Raw genomic sequence first — 25,032 nt, forward strand, 5'->3', positions numbered from 1 at the left:
AGGGAAATAAAGCCCGAGGGAAAGCAGAGCAGTACGCCCCCCACCCCCGCCCTGACACGCAAGAAGCCGGGGGACAGGCCCGGTGTCCTCTCTGCACGTGGCCTGGGCCGGCGTGGCCACGAAGCACCGAGACTCGGAAGGGGACCCGCCCCCAGCTCGTGGGCGGACGTGGAGCGCGACTGACTCACCAGGCACTTCCGTGCAGATCGATTCGTGTGCCTGGTGACGCTTAGACGCGCGCCTCCCTCCCTCGTTTCCAGGTCCGGAGATAAAGCTGCATTCACGTGCTCCTGTTTTCTCACGCCCTCCACCAGTGCCTGGCACTGAGCGGAGTGGCATTTGAGAACTGAGTCAAGATTGTTTTGGCGCTCAGTGGGGGGGGGGGGGGGGGGGCGGTAATTTATGTAACGGTCCCCAGTCTGCAGAGAACGTCTCCCTGGAGATCAGGGTTTTTCCAGTTAACTATTTGACTGCTTTCAAAGAACGGCGACCGGGGGAGCCCAGCAGCGGTCTGGAGTTGTGGCCTCGGACCCAGCGCCGGGGCGCTTTTCGTTTCGGGGGCCTCACGTTGAGCTGTGCTTACAGGCGCTCGGCGGCCTCCTGCCTTTCTTCCCCGACGACTGAGGGAGTGGCTCCTCACCAAAATAACGAGAGAAAGAAGCCAGTAGGGCAGTCGTGAAGAACCTGGAAGGAACAAAAACCCTCCTGGTTTGTGCGGGAAAGTGGCACTAGCTTGATGTTTGTCTCTACAGGCGGAGCTGACGTTCTGCACGGGAGACATTATTACCGTGTTCGGTGAAATCGATGAAGATGGCTTCTATTACGTAAGTTTCCGGAGCCCCCGGGAAGCACCGCCTCGCGATCGATACTTTCGCCCCTGACTTAGGTGCGCGCTGTGTGCTCGGCTCCCCGAGAGGCCCGCCTGCCCCGTGTCCCTTCCGCGGGGTCCCGTCTAATGCAGAAAGGCCGTGCTGTGTGCCGCACCGCCCCTTCCCCTCTGTGAGGGGCAGTTCCCACGCGTGGAAGCCGTAAACACAGCACGTGGATTCACGGTCTTTGTCTTTTAAAGTGTATTTATTTTGAGAGAGAGAAAGAGGGAGCAGCGGGGAGGGGCAGAGGGAGAATCCCAAGCAGGCTCCGCGCTCCCGGCACAGAGCCCGATGCGGGGCTTGAACCCACGGACCGTGAGCTCGTGACCTGAGCTGAAGCAAGAGCTGGACGCTCAACCGACTGAGCCGCCCAGGCGCCCTCCCACATTCTTGTATTTAAGATTTTCTTCCATCCGGACACATACCAAACAAGTTAGCTTTCTGATTGTTTGTAAGGTAACAAGTGTGTTTTCATACGGGAGAAGAAGGAAATACGAATGAGCAAAGTTAATGATTTCACACCGACAGAATGTAGAGCTCCTCCCCGACCGTCCTCTGGGCTGATGGCTGTTGGCAGTGTTGGCCCGGGGCTCTGGGTCTCCGCCCAGTCGCCTTGGGGGCCCGGCCTCCCCGCTTGGTGCTCCTGGGGGTATGGCTCCTGGCATCTGCTGAGGAAAAGAGTTTTATTACGGTTACTTTACTAAGAATGCCCACCGATAGGCTGATCTTAGTGTTTCTGCACTGGGTGCCTCCTGTGAGAGCCGCCCTCCGAGCCCAAGGGGCCGCCATGGAGCTGGCAGGACTGCGGGGGGCCTGGTGCAGTGGTGGCTTGGGGACGGGACGCCCATCTTGCACCAGCCTCCCCACCACCCCCTTTTATTTTATCAGAATAGTTGGGAAACCATCAAGTCCTTTGTGAGGCAGGTTTCTCTTTGAGTCCAACGAGTTCACGGCTTCGGGCACGTGGGACTCAAGGGTCCTCACTTCGTGCAGGTCCTGATTAGTGAGGCCTCTCACGCTTTGTCCCGTTTCTCCTGGGTGAGACTCTCAAGGGTCTGTGAGTGGGACAGTGCCAGGCTTCCTGTCCTGCAGGTGGTTGAAGGGCGGCGGGGGCCCCAGGGGCCAGGGCACAGGCTGCGGGCTGGGCCAAAAGACGGAGGAAAGTGGACAGAAGCTGGCGTCTGTATCACCCAGAGCTCAGGCCACTAGTTGGGGTAAGAGTGTCGTCCAGGGAGGACCCCCAGGTTCTGCCTCAGGTGATGGGTGCCCTTGGGAACGTGGGCGTAAGGACACGGCAGAGAGAAAAACGTGCTTTGGCAAATAGCGAGCTGGAGGACAGCTGACCCTCTCCGAGACGGAGCGGCCTCCGTGCCGTTGATCCCGGAAGATTCTGGTGGCCACCAGAAGGTCAGATGCAGCAACACGCAGCAGAGGGGGCGACCATGAGGGGGTCGTGAGCACTTCCGACGCGTGCGTTCCTAAGACGGCCTGTGGGAGGCCCGGAGCAGGGGTCCGCCCGGACGCCAGCGTGCACAGGACCGTCCTGGGTCGGGGAGCCGCAGGCCCGCGTGAGGTGAACGCGGCACCAGCGGGGAGCTGAGCGTGAGGCTGTGCGTTCCCACGGGACACGGGACACGGTCCCACGTCCCCCAGACGCGAGCCGCCCGCGGCCTCACCCGGAGGAGCCGAGCTCTCTGATGCTGCTGGGGAGTCTGGTGGGGCCGGGTTTCCTGACAGACGTCTGGGCCGCGGAGACGCTTGAGTGCCCGCGTGGAGACGTGACTGGGGACCCTCGATGTGAGCAGAGGCCCGGGGGCACGTGTCCTAGAGAGAGTCTGAGGGACGCTGAGGAAAGTCAGCTGAGGCCTCAGGGAGGAGGATTGGGGGCTCGCCAGAAAGGGGAGAGGGGTCTCCAGGGTCGCAGCCAGGGCAGGTGCCCCCGGGCATGTGCATCCCGGGCCCAGCGAGAGTTCTTGCTGGGGAGACGTGGGAGGTACCTGGGGCCGCCTCTCTTGCTTAATTAAGTTTTATTTTTAATTGCAAAAACCGTACAATTGGCCGTCCTCATCGTCAGGCGTGCCGTTCAGTGGTGGTGGATACGTTCCCGGCGTGACGCAGACGCCACGTGGTCGCCGTCCCGCAAACCCGAGACTCCGTCGCCACTGAACACAGTTGGCCTTTACCCTCCCCCACCCCCCGACCCCCGGTCCCGGCCCCCCGTCTGCCCTCCGTCCGCGCGGACCCGCCTGCTGTCGGGGCCTCGTGGAAACGCGGTCACCGTGTGAATTCTGTTCCGCCCGCCTTCACCAGGCACGAGTCCCGTGGGGCCGTCCGCGTCGTAGCACGTGTCCGCCCCCGGGTGCTGCTCCGCGGTGGGGACACGGGTTGGCTCCCCGTTCACCCCCGTCAGGGGCACGTGGCTCCCGTGAAGTACACAGTCGTGAGCGTGCTGCACAGACACGTCCCTCGGACCCTGCTTCCAGCTCTCGGGGGTCTAGGCCCAGGAGTGGAATCGCTGGGTCGGGGGGTGCTTCTGCGTTTAACTGGGGCTGCTGGACGGTTTTGCCCCCGGCAGCCACTCCGTTCCACGTCCCCACCAGCAAGCGCGCGAGGGTTCCGGCTTGTCCGTGTTTTCGGCAACACTATTTTCTGGTCGTGTTTTCTTTAATTGTTTTTGTTTTCTGTCCTGTCCGTTTAACGGATGTGAGGTGGTATCCTGTGATGTTGATTTACGTTGCTCTAAGACGTTCATGTCGATCGATGTTGAGCATCTTCTCATGTGCTTGTTGGCCATTTATGTGTCTTTCCTCAGGGGAAGTGTCTATGCAAGTCCTTTGTCCGTTTTTAAAAACGTGTATTTATTTTGAGAAAGCGTAAGCAGGGGAGGAGTAGGGAGAGAGGGAGACAGAGAATCCCAGGCAGGCTCCGTGCCGTCAGTGCAGAGCCTGAAGTGGGGCTTGAACCCCCACACTGCGAGATCATGACGTCAGCTGAAATCAAGAGTCGGTTGCTTAACAGACGGAGCCCCCCAGGCGCCTGTGCGTTTTTTAATCGGTTTCTTGTTGTGGTGTTGAGAGCTCTTGATGCGTTCCGGACGTTAACTGCTTCCTAGATAAATGGCTTGCAGATACCCTCCCATCCTGTAGGTTCCCTTTCCACGCCGTTGGCCGTGTCCTCGGGCGCAGTTTCTGGTGCGGAGGGAGTCGGCTGCCCGTCCCATGCCGTCGTTTCCTAGACTTGTGAAGAGGGACGCAGATCCCCATGTACACCGGGGGTCACCAGCTTGGGACTTGGTTCTGGGCACTGCGGGGGCAGGTTTGTGTTGGGGGTGGTGGGGAAGAAGCCATGAGGTGGCTGTGACCCGCTGGGTACAGATGTCCCGTGGATGGCGACCTGTGTAGATGTGGAAAGGAGAGAACGTTCCGGAAGGGAAGCAGTATTGTCCGAGGAGGGGTCAGCAGGTGCTTTCATTTGCCCACGTTGTTTGGATTTTTAGAGAGATGACGTGTGTGGACGGATCAGTAGCTCCCCGTCTTGCCCGCACGTCACATCGTCCCGGATGGGTTCGGTCCGTCTGGACCCGCGTGCCGCACAGATGGCGTTTTTCAAGGCTCCGTACGGATTCTGAGGGCAGCCGGGGTCGACGGCCGCTCCGTGAGGGCATCCCAGCCAGTGGTGCCCAGGAGTGGCTCCGGGCCCCTTGCCCCTTGCCCCTTGCCCGAGACACAGGTGCCTCGGCGTCAGCCCAGACCGGCCAGACGCAGACCCCGGGGAGCTCGGTCGGCGTGTCGTGAGGCTGTTCCCGTGACCAGGGTGGGTTTGGACACACCGGGGTCCCTTTGGAAGTTCCTCCGCTGTTGAACCAGAACAGACCCAGCAGGCCACGCTGCTCGAAGCTTCCCTCCCGCAGCTGGAGCAGGAAGTCGGGTTCCGGAAAAACAGGGTAACTCGTTCTTCTGTGCTTCCAGGGGGAACTTAATGGGCAGAAAGGCCTTGTCCCTTCCAACTTCCTGGAGGAAGTGCCTGACGACGTGGAGGTCTACCTCTCCGACGCGCCCTGTCACTACTCCCGAGACGCACCGCCGCGCTCCAAGGCCAAACGGGTAAGCACACGCCCCCAGCAGTTTTGACTTGTGTCCCGCTCTGCCACGTACGGCCTGCCACGGTCCTTGTGCTGGTATTTTTGTATCTTTTGTCTCCGCCCTTCCCTGGGGGTTGTGCCTCGAGATTCTTACGCAAGCTTACTTAGTTCGCCAAAACAGACCCTCTCGATTCTTCCAAATCCGCCTTTCCTCACCAAGGGAGCCCCCGTCCTACAGCATAGACACACATTCCGGTTCGGTTGAGAGCGAAGGGGTCGGCTAGTCCTTCCGTCCAGGGGGCACTGGCGGCCGCCTGCCCCGCCGGGGTTTCAGATCTCTTGCCACAGACCCGAGGGCTCCTCGAGCAAAACTGACTATTCGATTACATTCATGTGTAGTCTCTCATTTTTATTTTTTTCCATCACTGCCAGTTTTTATATATTACATTTTTATATATATATATTTTTATTTCTTTGCTCATCTGCTTGGAAACAGAAGAAGAGTGTTCATTTCACACCCTAATCAGGCACTGTAGCCCTTCACGTAAGTGAGCAGCTGAAGATACCTATAAAGATACCAACTTAAGCTACCTTACACGGACGAGTGCAGTAGACTTAAGGCTTCACTGTGGGGTTTAAAAAAAAAAAAAAAAAGAAATATGTCTCAAAAACTCATTGGACCTAAAACATCAGGCCGTTACTGGCCTCAGTTGTAAAGCAACTGAATCTGTAGTAGGATAATCATGTTGAAAACTCCTTTCCTACTGTCTCCATTAAGAACATTTCAAAGGCCAACATTGGGAACATATTTCTTAACAGGCTAATTGTTTGTTTACATAGAGAATGTTCCAATGTCTCCTCATAACTGAAGCTGCATATCGCATCGTTAGCCCCCCTCGGAAAAAGCACAAGCTCACGACTCTGTTTACTCTAGGAGATCTCACTCCCAAACACGTTAACTCGAGATCGAGCAGATGAGTAGTGGGCGTGCGGCCACCTAGCGTTGGCTCCGAACACGCCCCGGGCCGGCTGGCATGCCAGGCGAGCTTCGCTCGAGCCACCGTACCTCTCTCTCGCGAGCGAGCCGAGGCTCCTCGCCAAAGCACAAACACGTGTTCCGAGCACACGGGCGGGGGCCCCAGTGCAGTACTGAGCTTTGCGACACATGCAGCTCCAATGATTGCCTCAGACGCATAGATGGTATCTTCAGGTGTCCTTTGGGATGCTTATTACTAGGTGTTTTCCATTGGAACGAGACCTTGATTTTAAATCCAAGCAAGCGTCAGGCCCTTGGCTCCTCTCGTGTGCCTGCTGGCTCCCGAACACCCGTGCTAGGCAGACGTTGCGGCCGGGGAGGCGAGGGGTGCGGGGCGGAGGACCCGGGTCTCCGGCGCGTAGAGCGCGGGGACGGGGACGGGGATGGGGACGGGACGCACCGGGCGCCACCGCGCGGAGGACCCGCAGGCACCGCGGCGCGCGCTCTGTTGGCAAAACCTCATCTCCAGTCGCTTGGAAATGATGAAAGGCGACAAGGGCCTCGACGCTTCCTTTGATTGCAATTGAGGTTCATTTTAGTTTTTCTTTTCTTTCAACCGGTGTGCCGTCTGCTGTAGCCCACTAACCCCCCCCCCCCCGCCCGCCCCTCGGGGACGCCCCCGCCACGGTCCGCACTTCCATAGCCGAGCCCCGAAGCCCCCTTTCAGAGCGTTCGCTCGTGCGATGCCGAGGGGTCCTCGGCCACTTCCACTCAAAGCGGCACCCCCACCTCCCACGCTCCCGCATTTGGTCTTGACTCACAAAGTAAATCACTACCCAGCCTTGTTTTGCCGAAGCAACGGCCGTCCCCCAGCCCCGAAGACAAAGTGACGGCAAAGCAGCCGGTGGTGGCCAGGCCGTCCCCCTCGGGCCCGCTGCGGGGCCCCCTTTCCACCCCGAGGGAAGCCGCGGGCCGCCCCTTGTCTTGCCTGGTGGGAGACGGGGACAGTGTGATGTCACCGAGTGGATGGATGTTGTTGGCGCGCACGCACTCAATAAACTGTCACACTGTACCTACTAGGTTCCTCCCGAGGGTTCAGGTACAGCAAGGAGAGCGTCATCCCCCTCAGCCCATCTCCATTCGGGGTCACCTACGTCATCTATGGGTACTGGTAGTCCTGGGAGAGGCAGGGAAATGTCCTCGAAAAAGAAAAAGGGGCTGCTTTCCAAAGGCAAGAAACTGCTGAAAAGGCTGGGTGCAGTGAAATGACCCATGTGCTTCTGGACAACTCCCACACCTCCGTAATTCTCCTTAATTCCAAACTAGGGCTTTCATGACTCAAGTACCTTCCTAAACAAACACTCTTCTCCCCTGACACCAGTAGAGAAACGCTCTTTGCGCCACCGCGCACTTTAAGGCCACCGCAAGGACAAAGAGCTGCTGGTGCCCCTCCCCCCACCCTCCCCCCACCCCTTACCCCCCCCCCCCCCCCGCCCCGCCCCGCTCTTGCCCGAGGGCTGCCTGGAGGCCGGGGGCTCCTCCGCACGCACGCGGGGGGCCAGGGGCTCCTCGGGCTCCTCCGGTCTCTGTGCATTTGTCATCCGCCCTTAAAGGAATGGTTTCCACCTTGACCCCCTTTCCAGAATGCTTGCCTCATGACGCATAACTCACTCTAACTCTGGTCTTGAAACTCCTAGTCTAACCGCCTTGATGTTCTGCCTTATAAACGCACAATGGTTTGTACTGTCCAATAAAATCTACGGTGTGCACTTCGTACGTGTTGTACATTCAGCGCTCGTCACCCCCACAGACACACTGCTCTGGAATCGAGTTGTGCATTCCGAGTCCCGGCTTCTCGTCTTTCCAAGCCAGCCGGGTAACACAGAAACACAGAAAAGAAATGTTTACTTACTCAGATCATTCAAAAACAGAGAGAGAGAGAGAGGGAGGGAGGGAGGGAGGGACTTTGTTCGGACAAGTCCCACTCCTCCAACCTGCCAGGAAGCTGACCAGGCTCATGGCTTTCCGTGTCCCCTCTCGTGGCAAATGCATTTCTGTTACTTCCGTGTTTGTCCAGTGCCCGCCCCCCCCCCCACAGCCCCCAGCAGCGAGCAACACACAGTAGAGCAGCCCCCACGATGCACAAGCCACACGTACAGCCCCCAAAATCTCAGTCTGTTCACATCGATTCCACACCAGTCTCCACCACTGGCACTCGAACAAGAGACTTGCAAAGTTGCCGGCAGATGTATTTGATGGTTTCTATTTTGTAATTCTTGTCCACTTGTAAATTGTTTTTTACTCTTTATACATACTTTTCAGACTGCCTTTCTTTTGTAATTTATGGAAGGTTTATAAACGAATGACCAAGCTTTCCCCCATTGTGTCTTCAAAACCTCTATTGTAAATTGTAATATATTAGTGTGTGGTCCATTTATTAAAAGGAAGTTACTCAGTGTGTGGTTACATATCATGTGCGTGTGTGCATGTGTTCAGTTAGTGTAAAATATTTTCTAGAAATAAAATTTGTTATTTTATACAAGGCCGTTTACTCTGTGTCTTTGTTTCAAGCGCTTTTCATCAGAGCAGCCTCCCAGAATTCCTTTCTCCCGTGCGCACAGGCGACAGACGGCCCGCTCGGGGAAACGGAGGCAGTTGGCGCTGAGTGGGTAGCTCTTGTGCGCGAGGACCGCTCTCTTACAGCCAAGGCTTCGAGGGTGAACCCCAACCGTATTTGTAACCTTTCCCCTGGCAGCTTTACAGTTCAGATGATGGGACTAGAGAACACCGCACAATGTCGTGTACGTGTGAGATCCAAGACCGACCCACCAAGAGCGGGATGCTGGGTGCCAGGGCGGGGGGAGGGGGGCACGGGAAGGTCGGAGGGCACAGAGCTTTAGTTGCCCAAGATGAATCCACCTTGAAGAACTAATGTAAAAACAGTGCTAGATGCAACGGCATGTCTGAGGTTAGAAAAAAGAATTCTAGTTCAAGAAATGCTGATTTAAGAAATTAAAGTCTACGCAACGGTGTGAATGCACTTTGCGCCACCGCACAATTAAAGATGGTTGAAATGGCGAAGTTTCCTGCGTATACTTTACCACAGTAAAAAAAAAAAAAGTTGACAATTTCTCAAAAAAAAAAAAAAAAAGAGCAAAAGTAGCCAGAACTAATGTTCCTCTACATCTTTGAAAAAATGTACAAATTTCCCAAAATCTGTAGGCAAACCCGAGACAGTACGAGCTGCACTTCGCTTTGGCGAACACTACTGAACGTTTAAGGAATAAATGATGCCGACTGTATACAACTCCTGGAGAGAAGACAGATGCCCAGACCCCTTAGGTCAGCCGTATCCAGATACCAAAACTAGACCTGGACGTCACAAGAGGTCTGCAGACCAAGAGCACCACGAAGTTTTTTAAAAACCCTAAAAATATTAGCAGATTAAAACAGCTGTTCAAGAAACTCAGCAAAGAAAGGAGTTGATCTCAACTTCATAAAATTAACGGCCAGCCCCATACTTAACGGTGCAAACGCTGACCGCTTCTTTCTTTCCATCAAAAACAACACAGGCTTGTATTCAACATCGTGCTGGGCTTCCAGGCAGCACAAGAAGGAAAGGAGGGGAAAGAAAAATCACACAGTTTGGAAAGAAAGGAGCAAAATGGTGTTTATGTGCAGATGATATGATGCGAAGTCAGCTACAAGATGCTGTTGGAACTCACGTGCATTGGGCAAGAGAACAGGTACAAGGTCAGCGTACACGAATCATCGGTATTTCTACAAACTAGCAGGGAACAATTAGGACAGAAATTAAAAGAGAAGTGGTACAGTAATAAAAATACATGTGATTAGTTATATTAGCATCAAAACCGTGAAATACTTCAGGGTAAAGTTAACAAAATGTGAGCAAAACCTGTATACTGAAAAATAAAGAACGTCACTTAGAAATAAAAGAGCTCTTAAATGGAATATGTTGGTGGTGTAGAAAACGTAATGTTAAATTTCCAATTTCTCCCAAGCGGATCTATTGATTTAGTGAAATCCCGGTCAGAATCCCAGCAAGCTTTGTCTAGAAATTGAGGAGCTGGTTTAAGTCCTGATACAGAAATGCAAAATGATCTACAACAGCCGAGACAATTTTGAAAAAGATTGAACAGAGTTTGAAAAGAGTCACGTGGCCCGATTTTGAGACTTGTAAGGCTACAGTGACGGAGGCGGTGTTGGTTTTGTGTAAAATGCGCACGTTGAAATCACTGGGATGAACTGGGGAGTCCGGAAGTAGACTCACACATATGTGGTGCGTTCATTTGCCGCAAAGGTACCGAGACAGCTCAGTAGGGGAAGACGCGAAGTATGGTCTTTTCTAGAAAGAAATGTTGCAGAAAGAGCTACTTACAGGGGAGGAGGTGGGAAACTGACCCTCCTCTCACGTGGTGCACAAAATTTAATCCCAAACAGATCACTGCCCTAAATGAAAAAGTTAAAACTATCAAGCTGCTAGAAGAAAACGGAGAAATTTGGCCAGAAAAAAGTAAACCCTGGTAACTGGACTTCAGCAGATTTAAAAATGTCTTCTCTTTGAATGATACTTAACAAAACAGCAAGCCGGAAACTGGGAGACAGCAGCATAACGCATAGCACGTGTATTTGACAAAAGAATTGTCTAGAAGGTAGAAAAAACATTTTCCAATTCAATAAGACCAAATTTTTTTTTAAAAGTGCAAAAGATTTGAACTTTTTAAATTTTATTTTGAGAGAGCAGGAGAAGGGGAAGGGCGTAGAGACAGGGAGATTGGGGCGCCTGGCTGGCTCAGTCGGTTAAGTGACTGACTTCGGTTCAGCTCATGGTCTCACACTTCATGAGTTCGAGCCCCACATCAGGCTCTGTGCTGACAGCTCGGAGCCTGGAGCTGCTTCGGATTCTGTGTCTCCCTCTCTGTCTGCCCCTCCCCTGCTCCCGCTCTGTGTCAAAAATAAATAAGGATTAAAGCAATTTTTTTTTTTTAATTTAAGAATGCAGATTTCATTAGAAAGAATATGTTCAGTTGGTTGAACATCTCACTCTCGATTTCCGCTCAGGTCATGATCTCACGGTTCATGAGTTTGAGGCCCGCGTCGGGGTCTGTGCTGACAGCTCGGAGCCTGGAGCCCGCTTTGGATTCTGTGTCTCCCTCTCTCTCTGCCTCATGCTCTGCCTCTGTCTCTCTCTAAAATAAAAATAAACATTAAAAAAAAAAAAAAAAAAAAAGATGCTCAACCAACTGAGCCACCCAGTGTCCTGAACACGTATTTTATAAGAGATGTAAAAACAGCCAGTGTGCAAGCACAAAAATGCTCAGTATCGTTTGCCAGCAGGGAAATGCAGTTAATAACCCAAATGAGAGAACATTCTACGCCCACTGCTATGGGTGTGTTTAATCTTAGGTTGACTTTAAACATTTTAAAATTCTGTGAAAATTAAAAAGACCGACCTCATCAAATATGGGTGAAGACGCGGGGCGGCCGGAGTTGTGTCTCGCAGAGCGGGGCCCGGGCGGCTTCCATGCGGTCAGACTCTTAGCTCGCAGGTCTGGTAGGCCCATAAAAGTAGATGCTCGCGTAAAGCCTTCAGAAGTTGCTACAGTTAGTTGTAGTGGCCCCACGCGTGAAACACCCCAAATATCCCTGCGTTGGTGAATAAACGTGGAACCGCATGGGACGGAACACAGCTTAGCAAATACACCGCTCACACAGTCACGTGGGTTTGTCCTTGAAACACTCTGCCCAGAGCGGCACAGGGTGCGGGATTTCCTGGTCCTCAATCCCAGAGCAGGTGGAAGGCACGTCGTTGGTTGCTTGGGGACCAGGTGGGAAGGACTCTTCGCAAAGGGGCAGGGAGGCAGTAGACGTTTTCTAAATCTGACGATGGCAGAGCGAGTGTAGGCATTTGCCGAAGCTCGTCCAGCTGGGGATGCGGAGGTGTACGTTGGAACTCGGTGAGTGGATTTAAAACAGAAGTCGGGTGAGAGGGAACACAAGGGACGCGTTGTCCAGACGAAGGTGCGCAGACTGCCCGGCTTGCAGGCCTGGGGGCCGGACCGGGAAGGGCGGAGACACCGCAGATTAAGGTAGGAGCTCCAAGGCCCTGGAGCAAACAAAGCCTTGTGTCCCGGCCACTTACAGGGCAGGTGTGGCCCCGGGGCCAGGAGCAGCCCGGGCCACACAGCAGCCGGGAGGGCTGCCCCTGGCGCCCGCCCCCCCCCCCCCCCCATCGCACCCTTGTACCGGACAGGAGCGGGATGGGAGGGGGTGGGGCGGGGGGCTGGGCAGCGCGGACAAGGGTGGGGTGGCCGCGCCTGCGCAGCCGGGGCCCAGAAAGGAAACCCGCCGGCGGCAGGACAGCTGAGGTGCGGCCACAGGCTGGGGCTCGGCGCCTGACGGCCGCTGCCCACGCGGGCGGCTGGCCCCTCCTGTCCTGGTGTGCTGGCATCCCAGTCGTCAGCCCTGGCAGGGCGGCGCGCACCCGTGTCCAGGTCCCAGGCCCGGATGGACGCTCGCGCAGGACAAGCGACTCGGGTGCGCGGCGTGTGCCGCAGGTGGCTGAGTAGACAGGGTTCCTGAACTCGGCCGCGCCCAGGGAACACGAGTGCAGGAGTGGCGGTACCGGCTCGGTGGCTGAGAACCACACCGCGAAGACGCCAGTGAAGCGGACACAAGTCACTGCCCTCCCGAGCCATCCTCGGGAGGGAGACGGGATGAAAGTGGGTGCATCTGGGAAGCGCTTTCGCAGAAGTGAGCCGTGGGGACGGACGGAGTTACCAGGGGTTCCGCAGATAGACCCGGAGGCGCCCCTCCGTGAAGCCGGGAGGCCCCGGGGAGGGGGGGCGGAGGGGACATCGGAGCACGGCACCCCAGAAGCCGGACACAGGGAGCGCTTCCGAGGCGGGGGACGTGGGTGTGGGGTGTGAGTGCTGGGAACCCACCGATGAGCAACACGGGGGCAGGGCGGGGCGGGGGGGGGGATCTCGGTAAGACCACCGGGTGCGGAGGAAATGAGAGGGTTGAGAGCAACAGAATTTTGTTTTAAGGGGGCGTCCTAGGTCCTTCATCTTGGGTTCCCCTCCAGTGCAGAGAACTCAGAGACCCCGCCCCCAGGCATACAGGTGGCGCCCCTGCAGAGAACCCGCAGAGACCCCGCCCCCAGGCATACAGGTGGTGCCCCTGCAGAGAACTCGCAGAGACTCCGCCCCCAGGCATACAGGTGGCGCCCCTGCAGAGAACTCGCAGAGACCCGGCCCCCAGGCATACAGGTGGCGCCCCTGCCAGAACTCGCAGAGACCCCGCCCCCAGGCATACAGGTGGCGCCCCTGCAGAGAACCCTCAGAGACCCTCACGGCCATGCTCCATAAAAGCCGCGGGCTGCGGGCCGTCCTGCACGGAGCGTGGCCGGGGTGTCCTGGGTCGTCTGCTGCGGTAAGTCGCCCCGAACGACAGCGAGCGGTGGGCTGGCGTGCGTGCGTTTCGGAAGTGAAGGGTCTTCTCGGTCTGGAGGGTACACGGACCCTCCTCCACCTCCTGAGGAGGCGGAAACCAGAGAGGCGCCGGTGGGCGAGGGGGCTGCCCAGGGTGAGGGGGGGCCTTCCCCTTGTCCGTGGCGTTGGTGGAGCAAAGGGGCCGAGGCGGTGGCAGGTTGGGCGTCCCGGCTGCGACGCCGGGGGCACCTTAGTACGTTACGTGGGTCTGGGGGGTCACGGGTGGCCTCAGCCACTGCTCGAGAGGACCCCGGCCCTTGGCTAACGTGATTGGTTGGAAACGTGCAGCCCGCCCGGCGCTTAGAGGCCGGTATGGAGGCCGCACCTGCTGCTCCGGCAGCCGCGGTGGAGACCGGCTTCGCCGAGACTCCCGCAGCAGGGAGACGAGACGGACGGGTGGGAAAATTGGGAACACAGGATCCTGCCGACGACGATGGGAAGGAGCCCATCCAGGCCTCTCCCAGCTGTGGCAAGATGTCGCATCTGGCACCCGCGAGAAAATCGGAACATGCCGATGCGGTCTTGTCCAGCGTGTGGAAGGCACGACCTCAGGGAAAGGAGTTTATTTCCTTGTAAGAAGGTTCAGAAACTGGTGTGCCGAGTGCCCGTCCGGTAATGGAGGAATTTCGGGGTGGAGACCAGGGTAGGGACGACGTTGCCCTCTAGGGTCTGCAGCTGGGGGCGACCCGAGCGTCTACTGGTCCTGCTGGTCCTGCTACAGACTGAACCAGCTCCGATAGGCATTGGAGCTGGATGCACACCTACCTGAAGAAACCCTTGAAATCTGGGGGAGAAAGAAGGCTTATCGATGGTTACAGGGGACAGATTAGCAAGCTCCCGTTAGTCTCTACGGATCCGCGGGCTTCTTCCCCCCGTTTCCTGGTGCTTAGTTACCCCATCCCTGCGTACACGTGGGGGTAGACGTTCCGCAGGGTCTGGATCTAACCAGGGCAGGTGAACTCAGGTTGCGGACCCCGAGAGTCACCCTCGGTCTCCAGCGGCCGCGTCATTACGGCGTGACGTCCGGAGGATGGCAGCTCAGTGCCGGCAAGAGCCCAGGGCGGGGTCATTCGGTTCACCGGATAAAAGTGATGCGGGATGCGGTCGCTGACACAGTATGAACCTTCCCGGTCCCTAAGATGAATTCCAGGCTCTCGTTAGGTTCCCGGAGGCCTTTTATTCCCCGACCAGCGCAGGTGTTAGACCTGTATGTGGCTTGGTTCGGAAGCCGAGGGGCTGGGTGCCATCCAAGAGGCTTTCTCCCGGGTGAAAATGCTGGTGAAACAGGTACAGGCCCTGGGGGTGTGTGTGGTGAATTCCGTGTCAGTTCATACCCAGGAGGACGGGGCTGGGGCTTGTGGCAACAGAAGGAAATCGGTTCGTTATTCGCACAAGTTTGAGGACAATCTGTTCTTGTGACATGACGTCATTGGAAACACCGGCTGTTACCAACAAGGCTTTGACTGGAAAGTGTAGTTGAGACAGAGGCGCCCACACGGCTTTAGGGAGCGAGGGTTGACTTTACGGACCCGACAGAGCCCTTGGAAGACACTGGCCTGGTACCTTGCTTCCGGGGTTCCCGGGAGCCTGACCAGGTGAATGAGGGAGGTCGCTGCCCGACAGGCTCAGGAACCTCGGCAGGTCTTGGGGGCCTCAGGAAGGGAGGGAACTCCAAGCTGCAGACGGTGTTGCAGGCGAGTCTGCTGGCGGGTGAGCATCTGGTGGGGCTCTTGGCCTTGAACGGCTGTTGAAGGCTCCATCTGAAATTCCTTAGGAGAAGCGTGCCGGGGGGCGGGGGCTCGGGCGGTTAAGCCTCGGACTTCGGCTCCGGTCATGATCTCAGGGTGAGTTCGAGCCCCGCGCCAGGCTCTCTGCTTTCAGCACAGGGTCCGCTGCAGATCCTCTGTCTCTCCCTGCACCTCCCCTTTTCACTCGCTCCCCAAAATGAAGCCATTAAAGAAACTTTTAACTGAAGTTCTTTAGGAGAAGCCCCAGCAGAGTTAAGGGAGCCTAGACGACCCGTCGCTGTTCTTGCCGCACTTATGTGAACGATTAGGCCGAGTTTGGGAGGACTGTACTGTTCGACCTCTGCTAGAAAGGAGGGTGAACTAGCTCGGGGGGTGGGGGGGCAGAACACGGCCTCGGCAGCACCCCTGGATGCCGGCCCCGGAAGTTCAGTGCTCTGCTCGCCTGCAGAACCACTCTGGTGTCCCCGTGGCCCGCGTTCGGCCCGGCTGCTTGCACGCTTCACGCCGGACTTTGAAAACCACCCCTCCCCTCCCCCCCCAGGCAGGGCCACCTCCCGGGAGGAGGCCACTGTTACCCGGCCTCCCCTTGCTATGAAACGTGCAAGGAGACCGAGCCTGTGCCTGGGGCTTCCAGAATCATGGCTCTCTGAGCACGGGGGTGTCTGAGGCCGGGTGCGGGGCGCACAGGCCCCTGTGCGGCAGGAAGGCCGGGGCAGTCGCCCCCTCGGCAGTGAGGAGTGGAGAAAAGCTGGGGCGGGGCCGGCTTGTCACCGGCGGCCACTGCGTTGCTGAGGGCAGAGCCCACAGCCGTGCGGTCTGCACGACCCTGGCCGCCGTCACTGGCCTCGAAGTGCCAGCGGCAGGGCGAGCCCCCCACGTGGCACCGAAGCGCACGAGGACCCCGCTAGGTGCGCCGAGAGGGACTCCCGCCAGCATAGCCGGGCGGGCTCATGTGACCGTCCTCTCTGCTGCGGTGGCTCGGGAGGCCAACCTCGGGCTGTGGGGTCCCCGGGACGAACTCCCTCCCTCCGCCTGCCCCCCTCCTGTCCTCCCGCTGGCCGCGACCTCCCCACCGGGCCCCCCCGCGGGGAGTTACCCCAGTAAGTGGCTGGCTTTGCCGTTTGCTATGAAGGTAGGAGGACACCTTACCAACCCTCCCCCACCTAAAGGGACCACGGGGGCCCCGGGGGCCTTTTTAGGATGGAAAAAACACGGCCCCGGAGAGGGAGGCAGGCAGAGGAAACACTGATGCGGGGCAAGGGGAGGCGCCATGATAGCACATCCTCGAAGGAGCGGGTGTGTCCGGCGCGCAGGTGGGCGGGAGCAGGTGTGGCAGCAGATGCAGCAGCAGGGAGTCCGGGGACCCCAGTGACAGGGGAGGGGGCTGCACGTGGCCGTGGCCAACCCCAGGCTGCTGGAGAAGCAGGGCAGCAGTGGCAGGGCCGGCGGGGGTGGGGGGTGGAGAGGGGCAGGCACCGGGCCCTCCAGGAGGGGCAGGGTGCAGACTGGGGACATGCAGCGTTGACCGCGGGTCGGCGTGTCAGCGAGGTGGGTCGTGGGCTTGCCTGGGACAGACAAGTAGGGAATGCTCGGAACGGGTGTTTCTGCCACGTGTTGAAGCGGAGGGTCCCGAGGTCCCCACCTGGCCTGCTCCACCCAGACGGACCAGAGGGGGGACAGACCGCACAGGGCAGCCCCTGCCGTTCCCGTGGGCGCCGTCCCTTCGGCATCGCACACACGTGCACTCCTGGACACGGCACGGGAGCCGGGCTCAACCTATCCCGATGTGCATCCCTTAGGTTCCCAGAGGTGTAGACAGCCAGGGTTTTTGCCAGCACTACTGTGGAAAGGGTGCCCCTTCCAAGGGGGTGAGGTGGACACCTAAACCTAGACCCTCTGGCCCTCTCTGTCCCCCCAGGAGGCCCATCAACGCCAGCGAAGAAAGCAGACAAGACAACAGAGACCCCCCCCCCCCCCATATCCTCTTGTCGACTAGGCTCCAGATGCCTTCTCACCTGGCACTGGCCCAAGTCCCCAGACGAAGCCCCGGATGTGTCTACAGGACAGTTCACCTGGCAGAGGTTCTGGGCCTAGGTGCGGCGCGGACCCAGACCAGGCGAATGAGTGACATTTAACATTCAATCTGGGAACCACTGCCCGGGATGAGTGAACAAGCCAAGCCAGAACCCTTTTGGCCGGAACGAATTTGAGCAGATGTTCCGTCCGTGGCGGCAGAGTCTTCGGGCTTGGGTGAGCGTCTCTTGGCCACTGTAACTTCTCTAGACTGAAATCCTGAAGAATCGGTAAAGACCTGAAACCTTTGAGATCATGTAAAAGCTGCTATGGATGACGCTTTACTGACTTAACAGCTACTGGGCAGCACTACAAATCCACACATAAATACCCCAAACCAATCTGTCACAGCTGCAGGGTTAGCCGTCCTCACACCCCTTTGAACCGGGACAGCGTCTAACGCAACTTCTGCAACGGCATCTTGTCTCCGGCAGCTTTCCGAACGCTCGCAAGGCAGGCCCTGTTCCTTTCCCTCTCATGTTCACAGGGTTAAGGAAGCAGGTTAAGGAACCTGGGCTAATAGCCAAGATCAGTGTTAACAACAGCTATGTAGTTATTAGCTACAACTAAAAGGAAAATAAGATGGTTTTCGTTCATGTTAATAAGGCATTTATTTGAAAAGACAAGTATAACATGCTCAGACGAGTTTATGTACGGTCGCTAACATTCACACCCGTTACGTTTACAAGCAACATTTAGAAGTGAGTTCCGTTCGTTAAGTGCAGAATTTCCTGGCAATTCCTACAGATACGTAAACGTGAACAGCTACGATTATCAACTCAACACCACCCTTCTTGGTCTGCACTTCTGAGCCACGGCTCCCATTCTTGTGTTGCAAACTCGCAGATGGCAGCCGTAGACCCTCAAGTTCAAGTGATGCGGATTTCGGTGGTTTTTTTTTTTTTTTTTTTTTAACATTTATTTTTGAGAGAGACAGACAGAGCATGAATGGAGGAAGGTCAGAGAGAGAGAGGGAGACACAGAATCGGAAACAGGCTCCAGGCTCTTAGCTGTCAGCACAGAGCCCGACGCGGGGCTCGAACTCATGGACCTTCGCTTTTGTAAATGGATCACAGCCCTTTGACGGAGTGAACTCTCCCCGTTTAAAAAAAAAATACAGTAAATGAATGAAAATACAGATGCTTTCAGTAAAAACAAACTGTTCCTGAACAGGGTAACAATCCAATTTTATTCTATAACAAGCAGAATAATGTCTCAGTTGCAAAACAACTCGTAATGTTAATATAGATTACTGACCTCTTAAGAGTCTTAAAATGTTTCTTTGGACAGAAATTTAAAACTTTTCAACCATCTTCTTTTAACCCCTATACCACCTAGCCCCAAAATGAAATAAAAAGTTAGCCTACTTCTCCACAGAGTCTCATACAGTTCCCACACCTTGTACAGGTTATTTAATGGCAGCTTTCATCTCTAAAATAGATCAGATACCCAAATAAAACCTCACCTGACAGTTCTAGTGAGCTTCCTTAAATGAAAATATTTCAAAAAGAAGATAATTAACGTAAGGCCTACAAAGAAGGACTTGCTCACTCCTGGAAGTACTTTTGAGTAAATCCCCACTTTTCAAATAGTCTAAAAGTGTGTTTATAATACAAAGCACCTTATCCATAGCTTTCTCCAAAACAAAAATCCTCACACTGTAGCTGAGGAAACAAACAAGAGAAAATATAAAATTTGAATTTTTACCTATAAGCCAGTCAAGTAGCAATGCTAGAAATAAGACTCCAGACCTAATTCCTTCCCCAAGTTTCATCTAGAAAGGTAACAGCTAAAAGAAATAAAAAGCTTAAGAAAAGCCCGACGTTACATTCCCAACACAGAAACCGCTGTGTGTCGTCCTCTGGTGGAGGTCAGAGGTAGTACAGGCGGTTGGACAGCGACAGGTTGGGCTCCCTGTGAATGCTCTGGCCCACGAGGAAAGCCAGTTTGTGGGCGTACTGACAAGGAGCCGGGACCCGGATGACGCCCTTTAGAGGAAGAAACACAGGGCCTGTTACTCAAAATCTGGTGTGCATTACACGTGTTGGTGTCAACTATCAAAGGCCTTTAAAAACCCAGCAACTGCTTTCCGAGTCTCGCCGAAGTGAACGAACACACTTACCGGCCAGTTGTAATAGATGTGACACAGCTTGTATGTCAGCCTCTGTATGTGGTCCGGCTTCAGGCCGCTGTTGTCGTAGATGACATTGTAGTGTGTGGGCGAGACGCTGCCGCTTCTCACCGCCTGGCTCACGATAAAAAAGTCATACCTGCAAGGACGGCAGAAAAACCACACGGTCGTGAGGCGAACGAGAGCCGAGGCGGACGGCGAAGGGATCCCGCGCACCGACGTGACCTCCTCGTTCAAGACAGAGCGGGCCTCCTGAAGTCAGAGACTGCGGTTCGCGGACCATCTCGGAGTGCTTATGTGCGAAGGATGTTCAAGCTGCCACTACTGCGTGTATCTGAGATCTCGGTCACTGACGCCTCGGGACCTTTGGCACCCGATGGGGCTGCTTCCACGGCGGTGGACACGGGAGCTCAGGGGAGGACGGAGCCGTAACACGGGCCCGGAGGGGCAGCGACGGTGGGGGTGAGTGGAGGAGGTCTCGTTTCGGGCTCTGCGGTTTCCAAAATCTGCTTTCACCCCAGGACCTTTCCCCCTCTTGCTGTTCCCAGTGCTACTTAACAAAAATACACTTAATGTTACTCGTCAAGGATAAAAAACAAATTTTAGACTAGAGCGTCCAAGGACATAAGCACAATTCGTTCAGGACCCAAACGGTAAAGCAAAACCAAGGAGTGCAGCATAAAGGGACAAGACGGACAACAAAACATCAGTCCAGAGAGGCTGTTACCAGACTTGAAGTGGATTACGTGTGCAACTTGCTAGTTTCACTGAAAACTACAGAAATTATAAAAATCAGGACTGATCTGTAACGCTGTAGTGTTTTAGAAGAATGAGGGTTTCAGTGACAAATAACCTGCCCCAAAGAACAGAGAATTCACACCAGAGCTGGAGTCAAAATCTCAGTTCCCAACACAGGCAAGTCACCGTCCAAAGTGCTGGCGGCCGACACCGACTCTGGTCTAGTCCTTAAAAGTGGACCTCTCCAGGGGCGCCTGGGGGCTCAGTCGGTTGAGCATCTGACTCTCGATTTCAGCTCAGGTCGTGATCTCACAGTTCGTGAGCTCAAGCCCTAGGTCGGGCTCTATGCTGACAGTGCAGAGCCTGCTTGGGATTCTCTCCCTCCCTCCCGTCCTCCCTCTCAAAATAAACAAACGTTTTTAAAAGTGGACTTCTCCAGGTATGTCAACAGCATCATCAGCTAAATTTTCAACAGCATCTAATAAAAAGTAATGAAATGTTTTCATACTTCTTAATTCAACTTGGATTTTACCCAATTTGTTTACATCGGTTGTCTTCGGGTCCGTGTTACCCCCTGAGCTCTGGTTACCGCAGCAGGAATACCGTTATTAGAAAGTACCATGGGGTCATTCTGAATGGCTAAGGGATCCTGCGGGAAAGGAACTTAAGTTAGCATCTTAGCTATTCCGTCTTCCTCAGCTGACTCCCCCCCAGTAGCAGAATCCTACGGAAGCACTGCCACGATCCAAGGCCACGCATTCACGGTCGCTTGACAGAACTGAAACCTGTGTGATCGTTTATACACACAAAGTTAGCAGAAGAAACCCTCCTGTGCCCGCGGTTTATACAGGAGCAGCACACTAACAGCTTCGCACCTAGGCCTGCGCTTGATTCTGGTTAAATCTACCTTTGGAATTTAAATTTGGTTAAATTTATTTTTGAGGGAGACAGAGCAAGCGGGGGAGAGGGAGAATCCCAAGCAGGCTCCACGCTGTCAGCACAGAGAGAGCCCAATGTGGGGCTGGAACTGACAAGCCGTGAGATCATGACCTGAGCCGAAACCAAGAGTCACCGCTTAACTGACGGAGCCACCCGGGCGCCCCAGATCGGCCTTTTGAAAAAGCGCCAATACGATGAAACAGAACAGTCCCAACAGCGTGCTTTCCCGAGGAGGGGCAACCTGGGCCGAGGGAGGACCTCCCACTACCCACAGGACCTACGGGCCGGGCGCCCAGCCGCACACAGGGCTTTCCCAGGGGCCAGCGGGCTTCAGCACTGGACAGCGGAACACTGTGCGCTGATCTCATTACCACGGGCCCCTCAGGTCCTACTTACTAGCTTATTTTCCTACGGCAAACAAAGTGTAGCCCAGGTTGCATAAAAATGTTTACTCAGAAGCCACTTTTCTTACCTGTGCTTGTGTTTCAGATGAAACGTTTTGGCCTCTGGGTAATTAAAAGCATTACAGACCTAAAAATTTTTACTGAGAAAACAATCTGGATGAAGATACAGATGTGAAAGAAAAGACAAAAGCAATCTACAGCAGCCATTCTAACCTCTCTAGATCATTAGTGCCACAGACAAGAACCGTCTTCCCCCAAAGAAAAACTGCACAGAAACCTGTTGACCATTTCAGACGCAAATAAATCGTAGGCTTTAGCAATACTATTGGATCAAACTAATCGGGGACTTTAGGATTCGTAAGAAACAGAAGAAAAAGTAACAGGCGCCTGGGTGGCTCAGTCGGTTAAGCGTCTGACTCTTGATTTAGGCTCCGGTCCTGACCTTTTGGTTCATGAGTTCCAGCCCCGTGTCGGGTTCCGTGCTGACTGTGGAGCCTGCTTGGATTCTCTCCCTCCCTCCCTCTCTGCCCCTCCCCTGCTCGCTCACATGTGAGCTGCTCTCAAATGAATTAAAAAAAAAAACATAAAAGTAAACGAGTTAAAGTGGATAAAGCAGAAAACAATGTTCAGCGAACACTACACAACTTACCACTCTGGTCTGGTAACTTCCACATCAATAACTGTTCCAGGAAGTGGGTTTTGAAGTCTTCCTCCAGACTGAGCAAAAAATCGGGCGTTCACTCGTTTTTTCACCACAATTACTGTTAGTCTTGGGCTTAAAACACGACGACGACGATGATGATGATGATGATGATGCAGATGCGGATGAATGTAATGACACCGATTTAGTCACGCTCTCAGTCAATCAACAACCCACTCATGTGGCTCTAACCAGAACCCCACCCCACCCCCCCAGGGCAGGGCACCGATCCAGGGTGTGAGGGGACAGCGTGCACGTGCCCGGTGTCTAATCAACAGGTAAGCACGTCATCTGCCCACCACACTGAAACACTAAATTCGGCACACAGTTCGGAGCCTCTTCTACGTGGAAAATAGGACCTCGAATCTAAAATCCCTGCTGGGGGGCTGGTGTGAGCAGTGTCCGAGTGCAGCCTAGCATTACCAGTTCACGAGGGAATCAGGGGTCCCTGTCTCCGTCTCCCTCCCGGGGCCCAATCACCCCTCAGCCCACCCCACGGCAGCAGAGAATGTGCCCTCTGCGTCTCCCCCAGTGAGACTCTCTGCTCGGTTTTCCCGCACCAGGACGGAGTCCCTCTCCCCGAGCGTCCGGCTCTGCATCCGAGGAGGTGTGCTGGCCCCTAACCTGGCCCTGGCTCCCCGCAGGGCAGCCCTTCAAGGGCAGCACGTGCGGCTCGACTACTTTCGCACCTCCTCTACCACCTCCAAGGCCCACGTCAAATCCAGCGTTTGAAACACGGAATACGTGAACTGGTGCACGGAAGGCGCTCGGGACCCTGCTGGCATGGGATGGACGTTTGATAAACAGGACGGTTACCGATGCCTCGGTTTCCCCTGTGCCCTTTTCCCAACCAGAGCACTGGCTCCCGAAGAGCCTCAGTACACTGGATTGCAAACTCTGGGATGCCACGGGCTTTACGTGCAGTGGGATCTGGAACGTTTGGCTTGGGAAGGTGGTCCAGAGGACGCTGTTGGGCAAATGGTCCAAGAGACCCCGAAATGGGAACTTCTGTTCCGTGGTAAACCTAACTTCACTCCTTCCTGGTAGCAGTAACCAAACAGACAAGGGGCAGGGAGGTGATGTCACTTCAATAAACAGAAGGTATTTTCAGAGACACCACCCTGCTGCCCAGTTACTGCGGCTCTGGATAGAACAAAGCCAGTCCCAGGAACCTAAGGCAGGTGGGTTCCGGCCCTCTGACATCACAGGAAGCGATTCAGCAAATGTCACAAAACAAAGTCGTAAGGATGAGGTGACATTCTGATTTGTTCTTCTGCCAAATGTTCTAAATCAGCTACTCCATTACGCATTTTTATAAAGTTAACACCACCATTTCAATCAAAACACAAATACTGTGATTCTAAGAGTAATTACGGATATTTACATCCACACCGCATCTCTTCAAAGTGAGGAACGATTCTCGGGTATTACTTTACTTCACACACGAGTTCTCCAGCATTTATGGAGTGCGTATCGGGTACCGTGTCAAGCACTCTCCTTTATTCCTTCTGACGACCCTGGCTGGTCGCCTCCCCATTTCCCAGATGCAGCAGGTGAAGCTGGGCGGAACCTGGCCCTGCTCCTGAGACACCCTGCGCTCGGTCACCTCTCCCCGCAGCCACCACGTCCTGGCACAACTCACAACGTGGCTCCAGTCCTGTGGCAGCCGGTCAGGCTCGTGCGGCCTCGGCGTGAAGTCCCCTCCCCCACACCCGTCTAGCCCATCCCCGGAGCGGGAGCCGGCAGGCCACCCCCCGGCAGCCACCCTGGGCACGACCCCGCCCCGGGCAGGACCCGGTTCACCGACTCCCCTCACTCGGGCTCCAGGCTCCTCTTCGAGAGCAACTTCTGCTGCTCCTTCTGGGACCCAAGCCCACAGGACTTGAAAGACTCCCAGCAGCAGAGCCCCAGGCCCCACACGGCCACAGGCTGTGTCCCCAAATCCCCAACAACATGCAGCTCGAGGCTGTGAGATCAACTTGCACCGGTACGTCTCCTCCTTACTTCCCGGAAATTTCCTTTCCCCTCCGTGTGAGAAAAAGGCAACGGGGCTAGAAGATGCTGAGGGCTAGAGCAGGGACCTGAAAGGGAGACCAGCAGGCAGCCGCCTCTCCGCGCCTTCCTCTGCCCACCCCGCCCCCACCCCCCCCGACCCTGTCCGTGCGGACGGAGCACTGAACTCAGAGAAACACATCCAGTAAGGCTCACAACGTTTCGAAGACCGAAAGCCAATACCGTTCTTTTAGTGAGAAAACGCAAGCATTAAGGTTTTTAAAGGAGACAGAGAAGAACATTAACATCCGCTTCCAAAATATCGGAAAACGCTGATTAGCATTTTACTCTGAAAAACCTCCCTGACTTGCTCTGAGCGCTTACTAATAAACTCACTCTAAGAAATGGGTGCCATCAACACCGAGAAGCTGGCCAAGGCTGACCCAGAAGCAGCCTCCACTCCAGCGAAGCAAGCGGCTCCGCGTGCCCAGCCCACGGGTGCCGGCGCCACCACAAGCCCAGGTGCACTCAAGGGCTCTCCGACGCCCTCCTTGCTGCCACGGTACCAACTGCTGGCTGAACGCACAAACAGGCCTCTCGGAGCTTCTGGGGCTCCTCAGACACGGACTCCGCCGGCCGTCATTCCGCACCAGCGAGCCCCTGACGCGACGGTCCCGGACGGACGTCAGCTTGCTCGCCGCCCGACAGACTAGCAAAACGGAACTCCTCCAAAGGGCCGTGTGGAGCCGGCGCGGTCTCACCGCCGCGGGGGAGCGGAGGAAGGCAGAGACCGGCACGGTCTGCGAGGGCACAGGCGGGGTGCTCGGGGAGGACCAGTGTGTCCCTCGCGCGTGCACGCCACCCCCA

The 25,032-nt window shown here is 55.5% G+C and overlaps 2 protein-coding genes across 18 annotated transcripts in view; one reads left to right on the plus strand and one right to left on the minus strand.

Moving 5' to 3' along the window:
• Window positions 1–7,388, plus strand: part of RIMBP2 (RIMS binding protein 2) — a 194,217-nt gene extending 186,829 nt beyond the window's left edge. For 12 of the 15 annotated variants that reach the window (XM_042911528.1, XM_042911538.1, XM_042911536.1 and 9 more), the window contains 3 exons: window positions 753–824; window positions 4,838–4,972; window positions 7,007–7,388. In XM_042911528.1, the coding sequence (XP_042767462.1) occupies window positions 753–824; window positions 4,838–4,972; window positions 7,007–7,195 (396 nt within the window). In that variant the 3' untranslated portion in view covers window positions 7,196–7,388. Of the gene's footprint in view, window positions 1–752; window positions 825–4,837; window positions 4,973–5,446; window positions 6,372–7,006 lie in introns of those variants that run through there. The other 3 variants (XM_042911527.1, XM_042911533.1, XM_042911534.1) reach the window with 1 other exon arrangement.
• Window positions 7,389–18,410: 11,022 nt separating this feature from the next.
• PIWIL1 (piwi like RNA-mediated gene silencing 1) overlaps window positions 18,411–25,032 on the minus strand; it is a 30,741-nt gene continuing 24,119 nt past the window's right edge. For all 3 annotated transcript variants that reach the window (XM_042911542.1, XM_042911539.1, XM_042911540.1), the window contains exons 20-22: window positions 22,123–22,248; window positions 19,384–19,531; window positions 18,411–19,249 (exon numbers count right to left, since the gene is read on the minus strand). In XM_042911542.1, the coding sequence (XP_042767476.1) occupies window positions 19,133–19,249; window positions 19,384–19,531; window positions 22,123–22,248 (391 nt within the window). In that variant the 3' untranslated portion in view covers window positions 18,411–19,132. The remainder of the gene's footprint in view (window positions 19,250–19,383; window positions 19,532–22,122; window positions 22,249–25,032) is intronic.

Source organism: Panthera leo, chromosome D3, assembly GCF_018350215.1.
Source record: "Panthera leo isolate Ple1 chromosome D3, P.leo_Ple1_pat1.1, whole genome shotgun sequence".
Taxonomy (NCBI): domain Eukaryota; kingdom Metazoa; phylum Chordata; class Mammalia; order Carnivora; family Felidae; genus Panthera; species Panthera leo.